At 49.2% G+C, this 16,078-nt stretch overlaps 7 protein-coding genes across 7 annotated transcripts; 3 read left to right on the top strand and 4 right to left on the bottom strand.

Annotated features, from left to right (window-relative positions):
• The first annotated feature begins 74 nt into the window (after positions 1 to 74).
• Positions 75 to 1,181, top strand: DFJ58DRAFT_700060 (uncharacterized protein). The gene is made up of 5 exons (XM_041383562.1): positions 75 to 385; positions 438 to 510; positions 566 to 606; positions 668 to 790; positions 845 to 1,181. Exons 1-5 carry the CDS (start codon positions 99 to 101, stop codon positions 1,041 to 1,043), a joined length of 723 nt encoding a protein of 240 aa, XP_041246767.1. The 5' UTR covers positions 75 to 98; the 3' UTR covers positions 1,044 to 1,181.
• A 2,324-nt stretch (positions 1,182 to 3,505) lies between these two features.
• Positions 3,506 to 4,593, top strand: DFJ58DRAFT_773484 (uncharacterized protein). The gene is made up of 5 exons (XM_041389335.1): positions 3,506 to 3,800; positions 3,852 to 3,924; positions 3,978 to 4,018; positions 4,080 to 4,202; positions 4,259 to 4,593. Exons 1-5 carry the CDS (start codon positions 3,514 to 3,516, stop codon positions 4,455 to 4,457), a joined length of 723 nt encoding a protein of 240 aa, XP_041246766.1. The 5' UTR covers positions 3,506 to 3,513; the 3' UTR covers positions 4,458 to 4,593.
• On the bottom strand, positions 4,594 to 7,349 carry DFJ58DRAFT_773479 (uncharacterized protein). Its single transcript, XM_041389334.1, has 3 exons — positions 7,309 to 7,349; positions 5,398 to 7,258; positions 4,594 to 5,348 (listed from the first exon to the last, which is right to left on the bottom strand). Exons 2-3 carry the CDS (start codon positions 6,935 to 6,937, stop codon positions 4,786 to 4,788), a joined length of 2,103 nt encoding a protein of 700 aa, XP_041246765.1. The 5' UTR covers positions 6,938 to 7,258; positions 7,309 to 7,349; the 3' UTR covers positions 4,594 to 4,785.
• A 562-nt stretch (positions 7,350 to 7,911) lies between these two features.
• Positions 7,912 to 9,940, top strand: DFJ58DRAFT_773476 (uncharacterized protein). Its single transcript, XM_041389333.1, has 5 exons — positions 7,912 to 8,008; positions 8,122 to 8,279; positions 8,335 to 8,798; positions 8,854 to 9,064; positions 9,120 to 9,940. Exons 2-5 carry the CDS (start codon positions 8,163 to 8,165, stop codon positions 9,798 to 9,800), a joined length of 1,473 nt encoding a protein of 490 aa, XP_041246764.1. The 5' UTR covers positions 7,912 to 8,008; positions 8,122 to 8,162; the 3' UTR covers positions 9,801 to 9,940.
• Positions 9,774 to 11,649, bottom strand: DFJ58DRAFT_773475 (ubiquitin-related domain-containing protein). The gene is made up of 9 exons (XM_041389332.1): positions 11,521 to 11,649; positions 11,223 to 11,446; positions 11,060 to 11,164; positions 10,867 to 11,007; positions 10,740 to 10,809; positions 10,414 to 10,680; positions 10,270 to 10,354; positions 10,145 to 10,208; positions 9,774 to 10,091 (listed from the first exon to the last, which is right to left on the bottom strand). Exons 1-9 carry the CDS (start codon positions 11,576 to 11,578, stop codon positions 10,074 to 10,076), a joined length of 1,032 nt encoding a protein of 343 aa, XP_041246763.1. The 5' UTR covers positions 11,579 to 11,649; the 3' UTR covers positions 9,774 to 10,073.
• Positions 11,650 to 11,752: 103 nt separating this feature from the next.
• On the bottom strand, positions 11,753 to 13,433 carry DFJ58DRAFT_773472 (uncharacterized protein). Its single transcript, XM_041389331.1, has 3 exons — positions 12,836 to 13,433; positions 12,452 to 12,801; positions 11,753 to 12,408 (listed from the first exon to the last, which is right to left on the bottom strand). The coding sequence occupies exons 1-3, from the start codon at positions 12,944 to 12,946 to the stop codon at positions 11,979 to 11,981; spliced, it is 891 nt and encodes a 296-aa protein (XP_041246762.1). The 5' UTR covers positions 12,947 to 13,433; the 3' UTR covers positions 11,753 to 11,978.
• A 908-nt stretch (positions 13,434 to 14,341) lies between these two features.
• DFJ58DRAFT_773471 (uncharacterized protein) lies at positions 14,342 to 16,051 on the bottom strand. Its single transcript, XM_041389330.1, has 5 exons — positions 15,954 to 16,051; positions 15,670 to 15,897; positions 15,543 to 15,602; positions 14,453 to 15,484; positions 14,342 to 14,384 (listed from the first exon to the last, which is right to left on the bottom strand). Exons 2-4 carry the CDS (start codon positions 15,877 to 15,879, stop codon positions 14,708 to 14,710), a joined length of 1,047 nt encoding a protein of 348 aa, XP_041246761.1. The 5' UTR covers positions 15,880 to 15,897; positions 15,954 to 16,051; the 3' UTR covers positions 14,342 to 14,384; positions 14,453 to 14,707.
• Between the last annotated feature and the right edge of the window lie 27 nt (positions 16,052 to 16,078).

The raw sequence follows: 16,078 nt of genomic DNA, 5'->3' as shown, positions 1-16,078 counted from the left end.
GTGTTTGGTGATGTTTGGTAGTGTGCCGAAGCCTCACGTGTGCGTTGGCGAGGGTTGCGTTCACGTCCAACATAGTTGGCTACTACATAGTACACACCATGTCGACAGCTCTCATTCTAGGTGCAACAGGTGCAACAGGCACACACCTCCTTCGCGAGCTTCTTTCAAACAATCAATGGTCTAAAGTTGGCGAATACGGCAGACGAGTAACACCAGAAGCCGATCTTCCCCAGAATAGGGGCAAACTGGAGCAGAAAACAATCAACTTCGAGAACCTGGAAGCAGCAGAGCTGAAGGACGGACGATGGGACGTTGTGTTCGTCACCCTCGGGACGACTCGCGCAAATGCAGGGAGCGCAGAAATGTTCGAGAAGATTGATAGAGAGTGAGTTGAGTTTTTCTGTCATACTCGATTCCATCTCATGTATCGTACGCAGGTATGTGGTGAACGCCTGCAAGGCTGCAAAAACAGATGATCCGGAACATAAACAACGTGTCGTGTATCTATCGGTGGGTTTAACATATAACATGTGATGCACACGATGCGAATTGATGCGAAATATAGTCTTCTGGTGCTGACCCGTCCTCTCGCTTCCTATATCCGAGGTGCGCAAGCATTGCCACGGCTCTCTCTTCCTTAATCCTTATCCGAATTTCTTTCCTTCAGGTCAAAGGGTCTCACAGAACTAGGCATAGCACGCCTTGGGTATGCGGACACCATCGTCTTCCGCCCAGCTTTCCTCAAAGGAGCACAGCGTGCTGATAAAAGGCTCGCAGAGACCATATTCGGGTGCGCTTCTCCTTCCCTCAAATTCTATTTCAATATTGATTTGGCTAATTCAAGTTACGTGACTGGCGCCGCGTCGCATTTTACGTCCAACGCGGAGATTCACGTTTCCGTTCTTGCCAAAGCTATTATGAAAGCGGGCATTCTGGGTTCATCCGGCCTACCGCCTGCTGTGGATGCCACTAAAGCAGGGCAGGAAGATGCGTGGTTTACTTTAATAGGGAACAAAGGCGCGCTCGTTCTTGGGCAGGAGTAATTCGTCGTTGCGGTAGTTCAGAGATCCTGCGGGTTTCAGTGTTATGGATATTCTGTTGGACTGGAAGATTATTTAGGCACAAATGTACCGTGCAAACAGTAACAGACAACAAGAAAAGATTATAAGCCAGCTGGTAGTGTGCTAAGTATACAGCAAGTATAATTATGCCCTTTAGGTCAATGATATCAGTAGATGAATTTCCAGATATCCCGACTTATATAAGCAGGAATAGCCGCCGGCTCGGTGTCAATGGCGTCCAACCCGTCATGCTGTACAGCGCTAACGCATGCTCAGATGCTACGCATGCCGTCCAGAATTCCTCCACATCGACTGGATCTCAAATAAATTGCATAATATTCTTGTTAGAGAGATATACGAGCGAGAAACAAGAGACGACTGATATTCTTGTGCAATAGGAATGAGCGCAGATTACATTCGGTACATTCCGTAGTATACTCATTCTATTCTAAAGTCCGAATCTCCGCTATTCGTCAGTGCACGAATCATCTCACAGGTATGTTTACTGATTGTTCAGTCGTACCTGCTATAACAACACATATGCGCCATACAACGCAACCTCTCAGTCGAGAAGGGACTGGTGAGGCATGCACGAGTAGGAATGACGGCTCTACATCGTCGATTCGTCGAAGACTCGAAGTCCAGCTGCTCAACAACCTAGGAAAACGTGATGCACGTATGACTGTAAGCCTTACAGTACTACACGCATCACGTTTTCCTTTCATCCTCATCGCTCAAGTTGGACGGTGAATCGAAAACAGTTTGCCTCGGGGCTCGCTTATGCAACTACTTTCAACGGCTGCCAAGGACTCACGCTCTCTCGCACAGTTCTGGATCTCAGAACGGATCCTTTGGCTCATGGTCAGCTATATATTGCATTGTCGCGCGTCAAAAGCTGTCGAGATACGCTGTGCTTATTTTCAGGAGCGAATGAGGAGAAAGATACAGCAAATATTGTGTACAAATGTCTGCTTTCTAGCGAAAAGTCATCATGATACGAACAAAAAGCAACGACCAAAGGTCACCGCTTGTATGCGCATAAAAAATGGAATTCTGATATCTAATTGAATAGATTCAGTTGATTACTACCCGCCTAGTGGCAACCATATTGATTGCCAGGCATTTTTATACCATACAGATACGAACATGCTTGCAATGCAATCATGATATCAATTAATTCCGAAACACATACCAGCAATAAAGTGGTGTAAGGAGAGTGTGCAAGCCAGATGTCGCATAATACAGGAGGGCCTAGGAGTTGCAGGTATAATACGCGAGCGTGGATGTGGAAAACCAAACTGTTTGTCATTTTTGAGCGAGAGCGAGCATGCAGCGCAGGCCGGTCGGGCAAAGGCAACCCACATGGCACAGATACAGTCGCATAAGGTGACAAGCCTCATATTGCGTAGGCAACGAATGAGATCCTTGGTGGGCAACAACGACCAAGGCACCACGCAATCGCCAACAGAATGATATACATAAGTAGGAGGGAGTAGGAGGGACAGGTCAACGAAGCACTGCGGCAACCTCAGAGCCGTACAAGAAAGCACACAGCAGCGGCAGAAAGTGAAGATCACATTCATACGGAAGCTGCACAGATGTGAATTCAGGCAAAACGTCAGAAACAGATTTCGCCAAGAACGATGCACATAACTCAATGAAATGGTGGCAAATGGCGGCAAGGATGTTAGATTTGGTGCGGCGGACGACAGAAAGACCTGACACGTCTGAGACAGGTTGAGATAAATGATATCCCAAAACAGTAATATGCAGGTGAGGTCTGATGGTCTCACTGGAATAGAACCAAGGGGGATACTGTTCCAACGAGCGCGAAAAAGAAACACGTTGGGACGAACCAAAGGAGAGTTGACGGATGATGGAACAGTGGCGATAACCAGCAGTCTCAAAATCAGCCAGTGACAGTGAAACAGGCACATCATGGAGGGTCGCTACGTTAATGGCGGCACCGTCAAACGAAATACAACCCATAAACAGGAGTCTACACATTGCAAGAAGCTAGACTCGAAACAAAATCACTTCAGTGTACATAACAGCCATATAGTGATTGGAAATCGGGATCGAAGTGAGATCTTGCCCAGCACAACAGGACACGAGTATGTTTACAAGTCCAAGAGTAACGTCACGGTGTGGCCAATTCCTCGAAGAAAGACATTACATAATCGGAACGAGCTGGCGGAGTCGAGAACTGGCGCGTACGCGGGCGGCGACATACCATACACAAACGCCAGCGAGGATGCAGATCAACTTCGGATCAACATGATAGCTTGAAACTCGAGCACAACTGGTTGCTGCAACTGGGTGCTGAGTACTGAGGTTCGGTGATGTTACGTGGTGTTATGTGGTGTTTGGCAGGATGCCGAAGCCCCGCGTGTGCGTTTGCGAGCTCAGGTTGGGTTCGCGTCCGAGATGCCATGGTTGGCCACTACACACCATGTCAACAGCTCTCATTCTAGGTGCAACAGGCGCAACAGGCACACATCTCCTTCGCGAGCTTCTTTCAAACAATCAATGGTCTAAAGTTGGCGAATACGGCAGACGAGTAACACCAGAAGCCGATCTTCCCCAGAATAGGGGTAAACTGGAACAGAAAACAGTCAACTTTGAGAACCTGGAAGCAGCAGGGCTGAAGGACGGACGATGGGATGTTGTGTTCGTAACCCTCGGGACGACTCGCGCGAATGCAGGGAGCGCAGAAATGTTCGAGAAGATTGACAGAGAGTGAGTTGAGTTTTTCTGTCTACTCGATTCCATCTCATGTATCGTACGCAGGTATGTGGTGAACGCCTGCAAGGCTGCAAAGACAGATGATCCGGAACACAAACAACGTGTCGTATATCTTTCGGTGGGTTTAACATAAAACATTTGATGCACACGATGTGAATTGATGCGAAATAGTCTTCTGCTGCTGACTCGTCCTCTCACTTCCTATATACGAGGTGCGCAAGCATTGCCACGGCACGCTCTTCCTTAATCCTTATCTGACTTTCTTTCCTCCAGATCAAAAGGTCTCACAGAACTAGGCATAGCACGCCTTGGGTATGCGGACACCATCGTCTTCCGCCCAGGTTTATTCAAAGGAGCACAGCGTGCTGATCAAAGGCTCGCAGAGACCATATTGGGGTGTGCCGTTCTCCTTCCCTCAAATTCTATTTCAATGTTGATTTGGCTAATTCAAGCTATGTGACTGGCGCCGCGTCGCATTTTACGTCCAACGTGGAGATTCACGTTTCCGTTCTTGCCAAAGCTATTATGAAAGCGGGCATTCTGGGTTCATCCGGCCTACCTCCCGCCGTGGGTGCCACTAAAGCAGGGCAGGAAGATGCGTGGTTTACTTTAATAGGGAACAAAGGCGCGCTCGTTCTTGGGCAGGAGTAATTCGTCGTTGCGGTAGTTCAGAGATCCTTCTGGTTTCAGTGTTATGAATATTCTGTTGGACTGGATGATTATTTAGGCACATATGCCGTGCAAACAATAACAGACAACAAGAAAAGATTATAAGCCAGCTGGTAGTGTGTTATACAGCAACTATAATTATGCATGCGAATTCTTGTAAGTCAATGATATCAGTAGATGAATGAAGAAACATATGTGCGTAAAAATGGAATGTAAATGATATCCAATTGAATAGATTCAGTTGGTTGGTCTATTCCATGAAAGTATACATGCCTAGACTGTGCGTAGATGGCATAGGTTATATCCCGGCCTAACCATTATTTGGCGTTCCTATACGCGGCGGGGTCCTGCCCTCGGAGATAGTTTCCGTTGACCGGTAGCTAGGTAATCCCCGCGAGTAATACCTCCCACCGGAGATAAGAGTCGCAGGGATTCCTGCCGACCTTTCAAGCAGTGGCATCAACTTGTGAGAACCAGAACTCCTCCTATCTATACTCGGGCGCGGTCGATCCATCGCACCAGATACTAACCTATCTACGGCTGATAGTGGCCGATCGATAACAGGTACAGGTACAGGTATGTCCACAGGAAGTGGTTTATCCACTACAGTCACAGCACCTGTACAGCCCAGAACAGGTTCGACCTTCTCCACAGGGGAGTCTCCGGCATCGGACCGCGACAGGCTCATCACGAGTTCGCTTCTCCGGCCCTGACGGAGAGAGGAGGAGATCTGCATGGATTGTGAACGATCGAGGCCGTTCGGTCGCAAACCGGGGCCTGAGTCGGCGTCTATCCAAATCGAGGGAATGGAGGTTCGAGGAAGACCTGCTGTATGGGGAGGTTCAGGAAGGGAGACCGTCGGTTCTGGAGCGCCTGCAATGCAAATGTTAGAGAGCGATGGAAACATGATAAGGATGCGCACGGTTAGGTAACTGTTTTCTTAGCGGGCGAGAATACTCTGCGCCGCTGGTGTCCATATCAAGGAACGAGCATCCTTGTAAGGCGTCTGGAAGTGCAGGCATAGGTGGAGGCTCATCTTGTGACATATGAGATGCTGTTGGGGTGCGCAACCCCTTGGGCAAACGGAGACTGGCATTGGATGCGGTGCGTGAGCGTGTCTTTGCTGCGGATAGACGTGAAATCCGGTTGGGGCCATCTTTGGACCGTTTGCTGCGGGAGGATTTTACGGATTTCAAAGACTTGACGGACTTGGCGTCGGATGATACATGCTTCACTTGGGAGATGAGAGTGGCTTTGGATAAAACAGCTTTAGCAGTGACGCCCATGACTTGTGCGATATCGGTGTTGATGGTAATGTCTCCTAGTGTTTGGTTGTCATCGATATCATCAATTTCCTCCTCGTCGCTCTGTTCCATCTCATCAATCTCGGCGGCCATGCCCTCCGCTTCTCTCCAGGCTTCATCGAGCTCATCCTCGAGCGTCTGGATACGTATTAGCGCGCGTCTCATCTCTTCTCCCTGACGCTCGAATGCTTTGTTTAGCTTGCGAAGTGCAATCCCGAGAGCTGAGGCCCAATGTCGGTGCTGAACCACCGAAATTTGAGCCTGTTGGTCTGACATGTGCAGAATGGATGCAAGCATAGAATCGCACGAAGCGATAGAAGTTGCAACTTGAGATATCAAGCCTCCCAATACATTCTCTTTATCACCTTCTCCCGAGTTGGCACACACACTCGCACAGGAGTTGAGCGCCTGCATCAGCATGGTTCGTCTGTTCATTTCGAATCTCCATTTGACCTGCGTTGCTAGGCGCTCTTCTTCGAGACGCTCTGCTTCTTTTACCATGTCTGTGTCCAGCGCTTTGGGAGATAGGAGGCGTATGAAAGACTCTTTTGCGCTCAACCTGATAGCACGTGAGACTATCTCCTGCAGTTCGGATGACGTGAATGTCCATTGGGCGGCTTCATAGGGAAGGCCCTTCCATGGAATCTGTATGGATTCAAATGACACTGTAGGCGGGGGCGCAAGAGGAGGAGGAGCAAGGAATGTCGCTACCGATGGCTTTGACTTGAGTGTTGCTTTTGGTTTTTGAGCTGGAGGTGTTGCTGCATGCGATAAGGAGGGAGATGGAGGGTACGAGGTAAAATTCTGTGAAACTTGAACACTAATGTCTGATGCCGCACACGTGTGTAAAGAAGCGCCTAATTGTGGCACGCACTGCGGGAGCGAGGCATCGAGGGAAAATGATTGGCTCTCATCCAGCAGGCCTGGAGGAGAGCCTGGACGGAGGAAGGGAGAGGTGAGGACAGGTGATGTCAACCCGGAGGTAACGACAGGAGAGCCTCCGTCGGTACTAGAGCTTCCGAGGGGACTGTTCATATCGACTGAATTTTTTGTGCGTGAGCGCAAGCGTGGCCCGTTTGGCAACGGAGGCCGAGAAGGACGGTCGCGCACAAGTGAAGGACGACGGGGAGATTCAAGATCTGATGGGACCAGATTCATATGAGCGGTAGCGCACACGATAATAGAACTGGATGGCTAGTAATTTATCTGTATGTTGCAAAAGTCAGCAAGTGCTATAATAGTAGGTGTTGGGGCGGTCGAACACAGGCTTGGGCACATGGCGTGGCATGACTAAATCCCAAATATAACCGCTGGCCCTTGATGCTGCCGTATGTCGATGGGACCCGAAGTAAAATTAAAATGTAAACGGATGCATGAATCTAATCTTATCTGAATTAGTGGTTTCATGACTAACGTTTGAACAGGAAACTTTGTACTCTCCTCCTAGGAAATCGAACTGCCATCGTTCCAGTACTTTGCCTGAACCTGTAAGATAAACTTTGACCGCGTCAGTAAAATACGTGGCTCACCGTATCGCGAGTTCGTTCATTCCATTGGCTGTACATAGTGGAACACATGAAAGCCAAAAAGGCAATTTCTGATAAAAAAAATTGATATGTTTTTTTGCGTAAATTGATCAAATGCAAGGCCGCGAATTTCGCATCTGGAGAAACGTTTTGTTATCTTTAACTCGTCCAATACAAGTTCGCGAGGCCGGTAGGCGCTTTAGTCGCTCAGTGACGCAAATCTTATATTGCCCATTAAGTTACTCCAGGGTCACAAACTGACTTCGGGCGTTATGAATTATGAACTAGGCTACTACGGCATATTCAGATCGTAACTAGAAATGCATTTCCGCGTCGCCGTTGCGAAGGTATTCATACTTCCCTCTTTTGTCTCTCACGGACGTACTTAGAAGAGCGAGGCACGCGGAATACGGCTCAAGAAAAGAGAGAAAACATCGTGGGTTTCTTTATGATCACGATTCAAGAAGCTGACTCTATTCATTTAGCCTACAAACATACTGTTCATTGCAGGCATCGGTGATAATTATCACCACCGCCAACAATCCCAACATCGCTTGCCCATCGTATAAGTATGACCTTCATGCACATGTCTTACACTACTTGTATGTTTGCCACGTTTATATCTTCCACTAAACCCTTCAGTAGGGCAAAACCAAGTCTACACGTTGTAATTGGCAGACCCGAACTTCATCAAACATAATTTGTTCGTTTCAATCGGACTCAAAACGCGCCTCCAGCTGCTTACTCTTACATACATTCCTGCTTTACTTTCGCCTACGTGTCAATCACCGCATTTTCCACTTAAATACAATAAAGCAACCCTCATCTGACCCGCCGTAAAGCAACGTCTGTCTACTATGGATGAATTTGGTACTGGCTCATGGGATTGCTTGCCATCCCTTCCTATTCCCCTCGACATACTTTTCGATGTAATTCAGCATCTTCCTATCCAAAGCATCCTGGCTCTGCGGCAGGTTTGCGCCCCTGTTTCGTTTCGTGGGATTTTCCAATCTGATTTTTATTTTCCAGACTAGTAGAGGTTTTTATGCTATCACGCGTCTGCGCAGTCTCTGGGCTCTCCTTCTGCAGACTCTTGTCCAGGAGCAAAACATCCCTATACCCTACTTCGATGGGAAATCCCTTGACTTTTTGTCAGCCTTAGAGCTCGAGCGGCTTACATGTTATGCACTTGCTCTTCGCAGCAACTGGACCAACCCTGATCCGGATGCGAAGAGGGAAGTTGATTTTTACAAGCCCACCGAGCCAGATTCGCGCATTATTTTTATGCAGTTTCTCCCTGGCAGAGGAAATCGTTGGCTGATTTCTGTCACGATGACTGCGCAACCCAGAAAATTCGTTATCCAGTGCTGGAACGTTGCTGTCCTGCAACCCGTGTGCATAGCAGAACTGACACACATGGAGGGGCCATATGGCGGTGTTGTTATCAATGATGATCCCTCTTCTCCAGCCATAATAGTGATGCAGTCAGCACTGTGAGTGTAAATAGTAACATCCGATTCAACGTTCTTGCTGATTGTTTATCAATAGAACGGAGATACTCACCATCGACTTCGAAGAAGAAGACCCCGAGTCAGCATTCGTTCCGCTCAGCACCATTGACGGAATTAGAGAGATCCACCTACTCAGTGGGAACACACTTGTCACCCGGCGTCCAGAAAACGGCGGAGAAGTGAGCATCTGGGACATCAACGATCAACCTTGTGAAAAAATCCACTTGGTGAACCCCTCACTAGTACAGGTTGGCATTGATTTCCATGTAATTCTGCACATCGCTGAATTCTATGGTTTGACAGAACGATCGCTGCCAAGCGATGCATCTTCGCGACGATTACATGGTAATCGTCCGCCAACAGACTATCGAATTCTACTCCACCATTCCCCGGCCCAACATTATCGCAACACCGGGAGCGCCAATCTCGTACCCACTCGCACAGTACAGCTTCATATGGCGCACAGAGACCGTCAATATGTCAGAGCAAGTCTGCTGGCATGCTGCGCGCTCGCACCGCCCCTCGCCGATCAACCTTGTCGTTCGATTTGGCAGCATCTATCCCTGGCCGGTGAACGTGTTGCATCATTTCGTGCTCACCCCAAATCCTGCGTACGTCCCAGGGCGGGAAACTTCTCTATACAACCTTCCATACTTGGCGCAGCCTACTCCAGCGCAGACGATAGGCTCTCCAGTGCGTTTGTTTGCTCCGTCGTCCGTTACTCTCGGACGATATGGTACTGCTCTCTGGCTTGACAGCCATACTGAAGACTGGATGGGGCCTAGCGACTGTGGACAGCGACTTGCAGGACGGATACTAGTGGCTGCGGGAGAATCCTCGACTAGCCAACATGATTCGCATGCTTCCATGGTATTTCACGTACGAGACGATGACTTATGGAACAAGGTAGCGATTGATGAGGAGTCTGGGAGAATTGCGGTCGGTTATGTGAACGGCTCGATAACGCTTTTCGAATATTCTTAACTTGGTTTCTTCATTTGTTTTCATTATCGATATCGCTCTTCGAATATTCTTAACTTGGTTTCTTCATTTGTTTTGATTACACAGACATTCTTCTCCATACTTACATTTAGCATGTTTCACCCATTTTTTTCTCATCTCTGTCACTTTATATCCATTGACCATGATATACAAAGGTCAATTCATTGTGGCGGTGTACAACTGCACGTTTCATTCCTGCTAGATTTCCATTCCGAAAATATCATAGCTATTCCAAGTCACAGCCGATATATCGCCTTAGGACGCAATGAGGACCTGAAAAACCAATATATGCCATGTCATAATCCGGTGCTCGGAAAAGTACGTACCGCTGACGGCGTCAATCCGAGTTCCCTCAGTGTTTTGCTAAACTGATCGCGGGAGAAAGTTTTCCTATCGGAAAAATGATGGATCCTCGTTACTGGGTACATGTCGCAACAAGAGACAGACTGACCTGGGGAAATGCTGGGCGAATGCCACCGTTTCCACGTCGACGGCAAGCGTTTGGGCAGCCAAAAATTCAGCAACTTCACGTAACGCTTGCAAAATGTGTCATTTCACAAGATAGTCATGTATGCAGGGAAGTGGCGGGACATACTCGCATCACTTGACAGGGTGGTCGTGTAAGGCGTTCCCCCAGTTGCCATGCGGATTTGGAGACGAGTCTCTTTGAAGTCCTTCCCACTTGTGCCGCTGGATGAGGACGCTGTCACCGCTGGAGTCGTTGACGCACCGGCTGGTGCGTCAATAATTGGCTGGCCGTCACGTAGAGCTTTCTCCCTTGCAGTCCTCTCTGCACGGGCTTTCTTATCTGCCTCAATCTGGGCCTTTACCGCGGCTTTGGCTTTGGCATCCTCAAGCTTCTCTACCGCGCGCGGTTTAGATCGGATTAATATGCATAGAATCCATGCGCATGACAATCACCTCTACGCTTCTGCTCAGCTTCTTTCACGAGCTCCTTGGCCATCAACTCATCTTTCAGTTTGCCGACGTCCTTGTTTGATTTAACTTCTGAAACACAAACGCCACTAAGTACGCCCACTAAACTCACCTTGCCAGTCTTGCGACGAATAGCTTCGTTCGCACGTGCTTCTGCGGCTTCTTGTTGAGTTTTCACGCTGCGCTTTGCAGCTATTTTTTCTCGGAGCTCAGCCAACTTCTGCTGCTTCTCTTCCTCCGTAAGTGGCTTAATCTGAGGGTCATCTGAGGTGAGAGATACGGCACACGCGTCACGGGGTACAAACTTCTTCCGTGGACTCCTCAAACTGATCATGACCACTCTTCTCGGCATGGTAATTAGCCAACGCCGTGGTCTTAAATACCTTGCCGCATTCTGAGCATTTGATACTCTAATAAGTGAGTGTGCTGAAGATAGAGGCTTCAAAGCCGCGATTGGAATAAACGTACCTTGGCCTCTGCTTCAGTACTCGATGTGGCACGAGCCTTAGTTCCCATCAAGTGCCGCAGGGCATCTTCATCTTCGTCGTCCACATCGACGTCCATAGGCTGCCCCGTGCTGCCTGATGCACTCGTAGGAGCAGCGCTCGGATCTGGAATAGGCTTCCCTTCGTTCTCCAGAATGTGATCCATAGCAGGCTGCAAACCGCGATTATTAGTCGCTCTTAATGCCCCTACATATCACGCGTCCACGGCGGCGCCTCAATCAGCCAGGGAATGCGGACCGGTAAGACAAGAGAATACGAACAGTCGACACGGGCTGGGTCGAATCCCATGCTGAGTAGCGTTTCCTTATCGCCAGCCATCAGGAATGTTGAGATATGTACGAAGCTTTGAGAAATTCGGGTCGAAAGGAGGTCACGGTTACAACACTTCTCCTTCTTGACTGCTTCCCATATTTGGACTCGCAACTTAGATCTCCCGAATCAGGATAAGTTCCTGCCTCAAGTCAGACAACCAAAAGATCAGAAACAGATACTCGGATTACGTGCGACGGGTAAGATATTTATACGTATACAAGACAGCAAGCAAGATTGACTATCATGATTCCTCTACAGATCTATCCATATAACCACTAGTGCTACAAAATCGTAACAAAAACGAACAGCAAGATACAACAAGACCAGCGTTAATAAGCGTTCGAATTTACGTTGAATAGACAGGGAAAACGAAGAAAATGAATGAATGGACTGTGTATTTCGCCTCCTACTTTTTGGAGGACTTGAAGAGGCCCATCATGTTGAGCCTCGCCGGCTTCTTTGCGAGAGTCTTCTTGGAAGGAAGACTGAGCGAGCTGCTGCTGTTGGGCTGCAAGAAGAGGTCGAGGCGCGTGGCGAGTTCGCCACAATTGTACCTGGACATGGCTGGAGCAACTGGGGTAGCAGGAACCGCAGGCTCGAACGAAGACTCAAAGAAGTCCTTGCGGGTGCGCTCAGCATCCACGGGAGAGTTCGACGGCCGCTTCAGTGCAGGGCTGGGAGGGGTGAGCGTCAGTGGCGTAGGGCGTCTGCGCGCCTTGCCCTTGGGCTTAGCAACACCACTTGCACACGCCGACAGCGCAAACTTGGGGCTCTTTGGGGATGCAGAACCCCTGGTGAACGCCACGTTCAAAAGGTAGTCGGGTTTGCGGAGGGTGCTTGGCAGCACGCCGAGGGCGGGAGGGAAGTGCGAGGACAGACATTGCTGGCTTGCGAGTAGCGAGGGGAGTGAGAGCGCTTCCGAAGACAGCGAGATCATCCGTGTCAAGATGGTCAGTGGGCTGGACGATGTAGCGCGGATCCAAGTCAGAGTCTTGGGTTGAAACGCTGCCGCGACGATCTTCGTCGACGTCAGGGTTAGCAGAGGCCGATTTGTCGCCGCCAAAAGTAACCCACTGAAGGTCACCCATGGTGCCGCTCACGGCACCATCCGCGAGGAGATGGGCGTACTCCCACTCCTCATCCTGATCCCACCAGATACCACCTTCGCCATCGCGGTAGACATCTCCAACGCCGGCAGCGCTGGCTTTGGCCTGAGCCTCCATGACACGCTTGATGTTGGAATTCCATGCTGCCACCATCAACAAACTGCATAAGTGCGAGCTCGTTGGCAAGAGGCGCAGGGCGCACGCCAGCGTATTTTGCCTTCTTGCGTTTAACCACAGCAGCAGATGACGCTGCCGCCTTGGCTTTCATCTTTGTGGGAGACGAGGGCGCCGCGGACTTGGACCTGCCGCGGGACTTGAGTGCGGACAAGGAGCGTAAGCGTGTAAGCCCGCGAGGCTTGCGCGTCGGTGATGCAGGTACAGGCTTGACCGCGATAGGAAGTGTCGCAGTGATAGGAGTCTTAGGGAACTGCAAAAAGACGGAATTATAGCCGACGGACGTGAGGTCAGCTTTAAAATTCTGTATCGAGGGGGTTGCGGCGTTGCGATGGGTGTCTAAAGCGATTAAGGAGCCTGGTGAGACGCGGACGGACGTAATGGATGCTCTGCGACCGCAGCCGATCGAAGGACGGCGACGCGGAGAACGCGGAGAAAGAGATGCAGGGGATCCAGGCTGAACGTGGGCTACCCAAGCGGTGATTGTGGAAAAAGTATTCGAACGAGGACGGATGTGTGGAGGGGCTTGAGGGGCAACCGCCCTGGCATACGAAGGTGGGGAAGGCAGTGGTTGTGTAGGTCGCTTTTTAGGGGGCGGAGGATAAGCCAGGAAGGCATATTTCGGGGGATGATCTGCTTTAATAGCGATATCCTGTGGCACAGCCTGGAACGGGATAGTACTAGTAGACATAGTTTTTAATAAAGTATCCGCCTATTCTGAGTAGGGCACATATTAGTTTGTCATTGTCGAGAACGGAGACGAGATATGGGACTTACAAGTGACGTGGAAGGACAGTTATGGGACGTTATGGTCTCTTGAATAAATGCAGACAAAAAAAATGAGGGATACAGTTATCGCAAAGTAGATGGTCTATGCCGGATAGGATATACAGTTGGTAGTGTTGCAAAGAATTAGTAGAAATATGAAAATGTTGCAAGAGTGTTGAAAGAGTTGGATGATGATTGAGTCTGATTAGCAGACGCGAGGCTAGCTCAACGGTACTATGGGGTTGGTAACTGTACAGGCGCCTGCTTTTGAGGGATTACCTGGACAAAAGGCTGTAGGCCACGAAGACTGTAGCCACCATTTGGACAATAGTATCGTTGTGGCTTAAGTACTATGGTTGCAAATAGTTCTTGGCTTGTATTGTGCAAACTCGGACCCACGCAACAAGGATAATCTGCATTGTCTTCCAGGACCCCATAAACTCTGTTCACATCGGCTATTTCCGTCCCTTATTTAAATTTCTCCTCCAAACTTTTACTTCAGTGCATTTGCTCCATGGTCAGTGAAAACGTGAATTCAAGCCAGTATCACGCCCAACCCTCACTGGAACAGCAGCACATCAGCGAGGCTCCTTGAAATTTCATATTGGCTAACACGAGTGATCAGGGTCTCTGCTAATACAATACTTGCCTAACTAGGCAGGTCGACGCCAGCATTGCTGCACTTTGTTTTAGGAAATCAGTCTCTCGACCAGCTAAACGATTAGCAACTGGTTAGAAGGGGGACAATTAGGAAGGCGAGAAATGTACGTCGCTCTATTATATTGTTCTATTATTCTTGCTCGCTGACACATAGGTGCGTGGCCTTGCATAGCTACCAATTTTTCCACATTTGCTGGCCTCCGCTGACTCGCTCAACAATGTCAACATACCCGGTGACAGAAATGATTGCCGGAAACAGTCCCATTACTTACTACTTTAAAGAATGCAAGTAATAAACGATAAAACAAAAGAGGTGATGTACATTGCTTGGAATACATGTGCACGTTATTTCCATCAGAAATCGGTCTCAGTGATTTTTGCCCCTATTCAGCACTTCCTCCCGACTAATCTCAATCACTGGGCCTTTCTATGACCCACGACCACGACCTCTGAAACCTCTCCCGACATGGATGACGCCTGCTCTTCCACGAGGGGGCACGCCCCTCGATACAGGCCCTATCCCAGGCTGTACGTTAACCTCTGCGGAGGGGCGAGGCGCACCAATCTGCACATTATGGGATCCAGCACGGGGATGAACCGTGGTGGATATCCTCGCTCTCCCTCTACCACCTCTCGGACCGAACGTGTGAGGGTTAAATTTGCTGACCTGCGGGTTGTGCATCTCTGGATGAACAAATCCTCCATTCTTTCCACCTCTTCCGAACCGTATGGATGGTGGGACCAAAGATAGAGAGTTTATCGAGTTTGCCAATTTGTCTACGTCATGGTCAGTTGCAGTCTGCACTGTACCATTTCCTTTCCGTGGTGGTGAGATAGCGATTCGTCTGGGTATTTCCTCGAGCTCTTGATGGTGACGTATTTTTGGTGTTGCTTCTCCGTTTTGTTCGTCACCACTGCTCGACTCTTCATCTTCACCTTCATCGCTATCTTCATCTTCATCTTCATCTTCATCTACGACCATTTCGTCATCTTCAGAGTTCTTATCGTTTTTATCATCCCTGGGCTTCCAGGTTCCTCTGATCATGCTGGCGCCATCTCCCCAGCGTTTAAGTAGACCACCCACACCTTTGTTTGTCACAGCGAAAAAGTACTCTTTTGGGTATGAGTGTGCTTGAATAAGATGTAATCGACGTGCTTTGGGCGTCTGGAATAATCGTGGACATGATACAAGATGACAAGCAAACTGTGAGATGGTTGAGGAGGTGAGAGCATGCAAGACACTGCAGTGAAGTAAAGCGCACAATTTTATCCCCTCTATCTTTCCGAACAGCAGCAAGTGGATCATGGCATTCTGTTTGATGCTATCAATCATCGATAATCGATGTTAGCACACTCGCAGACGACCCCACTCGTGCATAATCCACTCACGAGCTCTAGCAACCTGGCATCGGGAAACACGAAACCACATCCCTTCTGCTCACAAACTTGTGCATGGTATTTTCCATAATGCGCCTCCAGATCTCTCGAATTTGCGATCGGTGTTGGGCGGTTATGCGGCGGATTACACGTCGGGGGGAGTGTGCAGAGCAAACGGCGATCCCCCGTTGCCTGTTCTGTGGTGCGACTAGACTTATACATGGGTTCAGGTTCTGGTAACTGCGATGTCGATGTGGATTGAGATGGGAGCGATAATCGCGAACCCGAAAGCGTACGTTGGCGTTTGTTGGAGGACATTTGCGTCTTTTTACGTCTTCCCCACCTCGTTGCAAGCACCAGGAGAATGTCACTCAATCAGGAAGGAGACGCCGCGGAGATCGAAATTAATGTGTCACGCGTG

The sequence above is a fragment of the Suillus subalutaceus genome (genome assembly GCF_016647625.1).
Source record: "Suillus subalutaceus strain FC151 chromosome Unknown DFJ58scaffold_23, whole genome shotgun sequence".
NCBI classification, from domain to species: domain Eukaryota; kingdom Fungi; phylum Basidiomycota; class Agaricomycetes; order Boletales; family Suillaceae; genus Suillus; species Suillus subalutaceus.
The sequence above is the reverse complement of the archived record's forward strand: the minus strand, read 5'-3'. Positions and strand labels throughout refer to the sequence as shown.

Coding starts and splice junctions, on each gene's coding strand:
- DFJ58DRAFT_773479 (XM_041389334.1), bottom strand. CDS start 6,937: ATGAATCTGGTCCCATCAGATCTTGAATCTCCCCGTCGTCCTTCACTT. Junction 5,349..5,397: donor AAGAAAACAGTTACCTAACC/GTGCGCATCCTT, acceptor TTTGCATTGCAG/GCGCTCCAGAACCGACGGTC.
- DFJ58DRAFT_773472 (XM_041389331.1), bottom strand. CDS start 12,946: ATGAAAGCCAAGGCGGCAGCGTCATCTGCTGCTGTGGTTAAACGCAAG. Junction 12,802..12,835: donor AGCTCGCACTTATGCAGTTT/GTTGATGGTGGC, acceptor TCCAACATCAAG/CGTGTCATGGAGGCTCAGGC. Junction 12,409..12,451: donor GCTACTCGCAAGCCAGCAAT/GTCTGTCCTCGC, acceptor CGTGCTGCCAAG/CACCCTCCGCAAACCCGACT.
- DFJ58DRAFT_773471 (XM_041389330.1), bottom strand. CDS start 15,879: ATGTATAAGTCTAGTCGCACCACAGAACAGGCAACGGGGGATCGCCGT. Junction 15,603..15,669: donor ATGCCAGGTTGCTAGAGCTC/GTGAGTGGATTA, acceptor GATGATTGATAG/CATCAAACAGAATGCCATGA. Junction 15,485..15,542: donor AAGATAGAGGGGATAAAATT/GTGCGCTTTACT, acceptor ACCATCTCACAG/TTTGCTTGTCATCTTGTATC.
- DFJ58DRAFT_773476 (XM_041389333.1), top strand. CDS start 8,163: ATGGATGAATTTGGTACTGGCTCATGGGATTGCTTGCCATCCCTTCCT. Junction 8,280..8,334: donor GCATCCTGGCTCTGCGGCAG/GTTTGCGCCCCT, acceptor TTTATTTTCCAG/ACTAGTAGAGGTTTTTATGC. Junction 8,799..8,853: donor ATAGTGATGCAGTCAGCACT/GTGAGTGTAAAT, acceptor GTTTATCAATAG/AACGGAGATACTCACCATCG.
- DFJ58DRAFT_700060 (XM_041383562.1), top strand. CDS start 99: ATGTCGACAGCTCTCATTCTAGGTGCAACAGGTGCAACAGGCACACAC. Junction 511..565: donor AACGTGTCGTGTATCTATCG/GTGGGTTTAACA, acceptor TGCGAAATATAG/TCTTCTGGTGCTGACCCGTC. Junction 791..844: donor CTCGCAGAGACCATATTCGG/GTGCGCTTCTCC, acceptor GGCTAATTCAAG/TTACGTGACTGGCGCCGCGT.
- DFJ58DRAFT_773475 (XM_041389332.1), bottom strand. CDS start 11,578: ATGGCTGGCGATAAGGAAACGCTACTCAGCATGGGATTCGACCCAGCC. Junction 11,447..11,520: donor CGACCCAGCCCGTGTCGACT/GTTCGTATTCTC, acceptor CGTGATATGTAG/GGGCATTAAGAGCGACTAAT. Junction 10,681..10,739: donor AGCTGAGCAGAAGCGTAGAG/GTGATTGTCATG, acceptor CGCGCGCGGTAG/AGAAGCTTGAGGATGCCAAA.
- DFJ58DRAFT_773484 (XM_041389335.1), top strand. CDS start 3,514: ATGTCAACAGCTCTCATTCTAGGTGCAACAGGCGCAACAGGCACACAT. Junction 3,925..3,977: donor AACGTGTCGTATATCTTTCG/GTGGGTTTAACA, acceptor GATGCGAAATAG/TCTTCTGCTGCTGACTCGTC. Junction 4,203..4,258: donor CTCGCAGAGACCATATTGGG/GTGTGCCGTTCT, acceptor GGCTAATTCAAG/CTATGTGACTGGCGCCGCGT.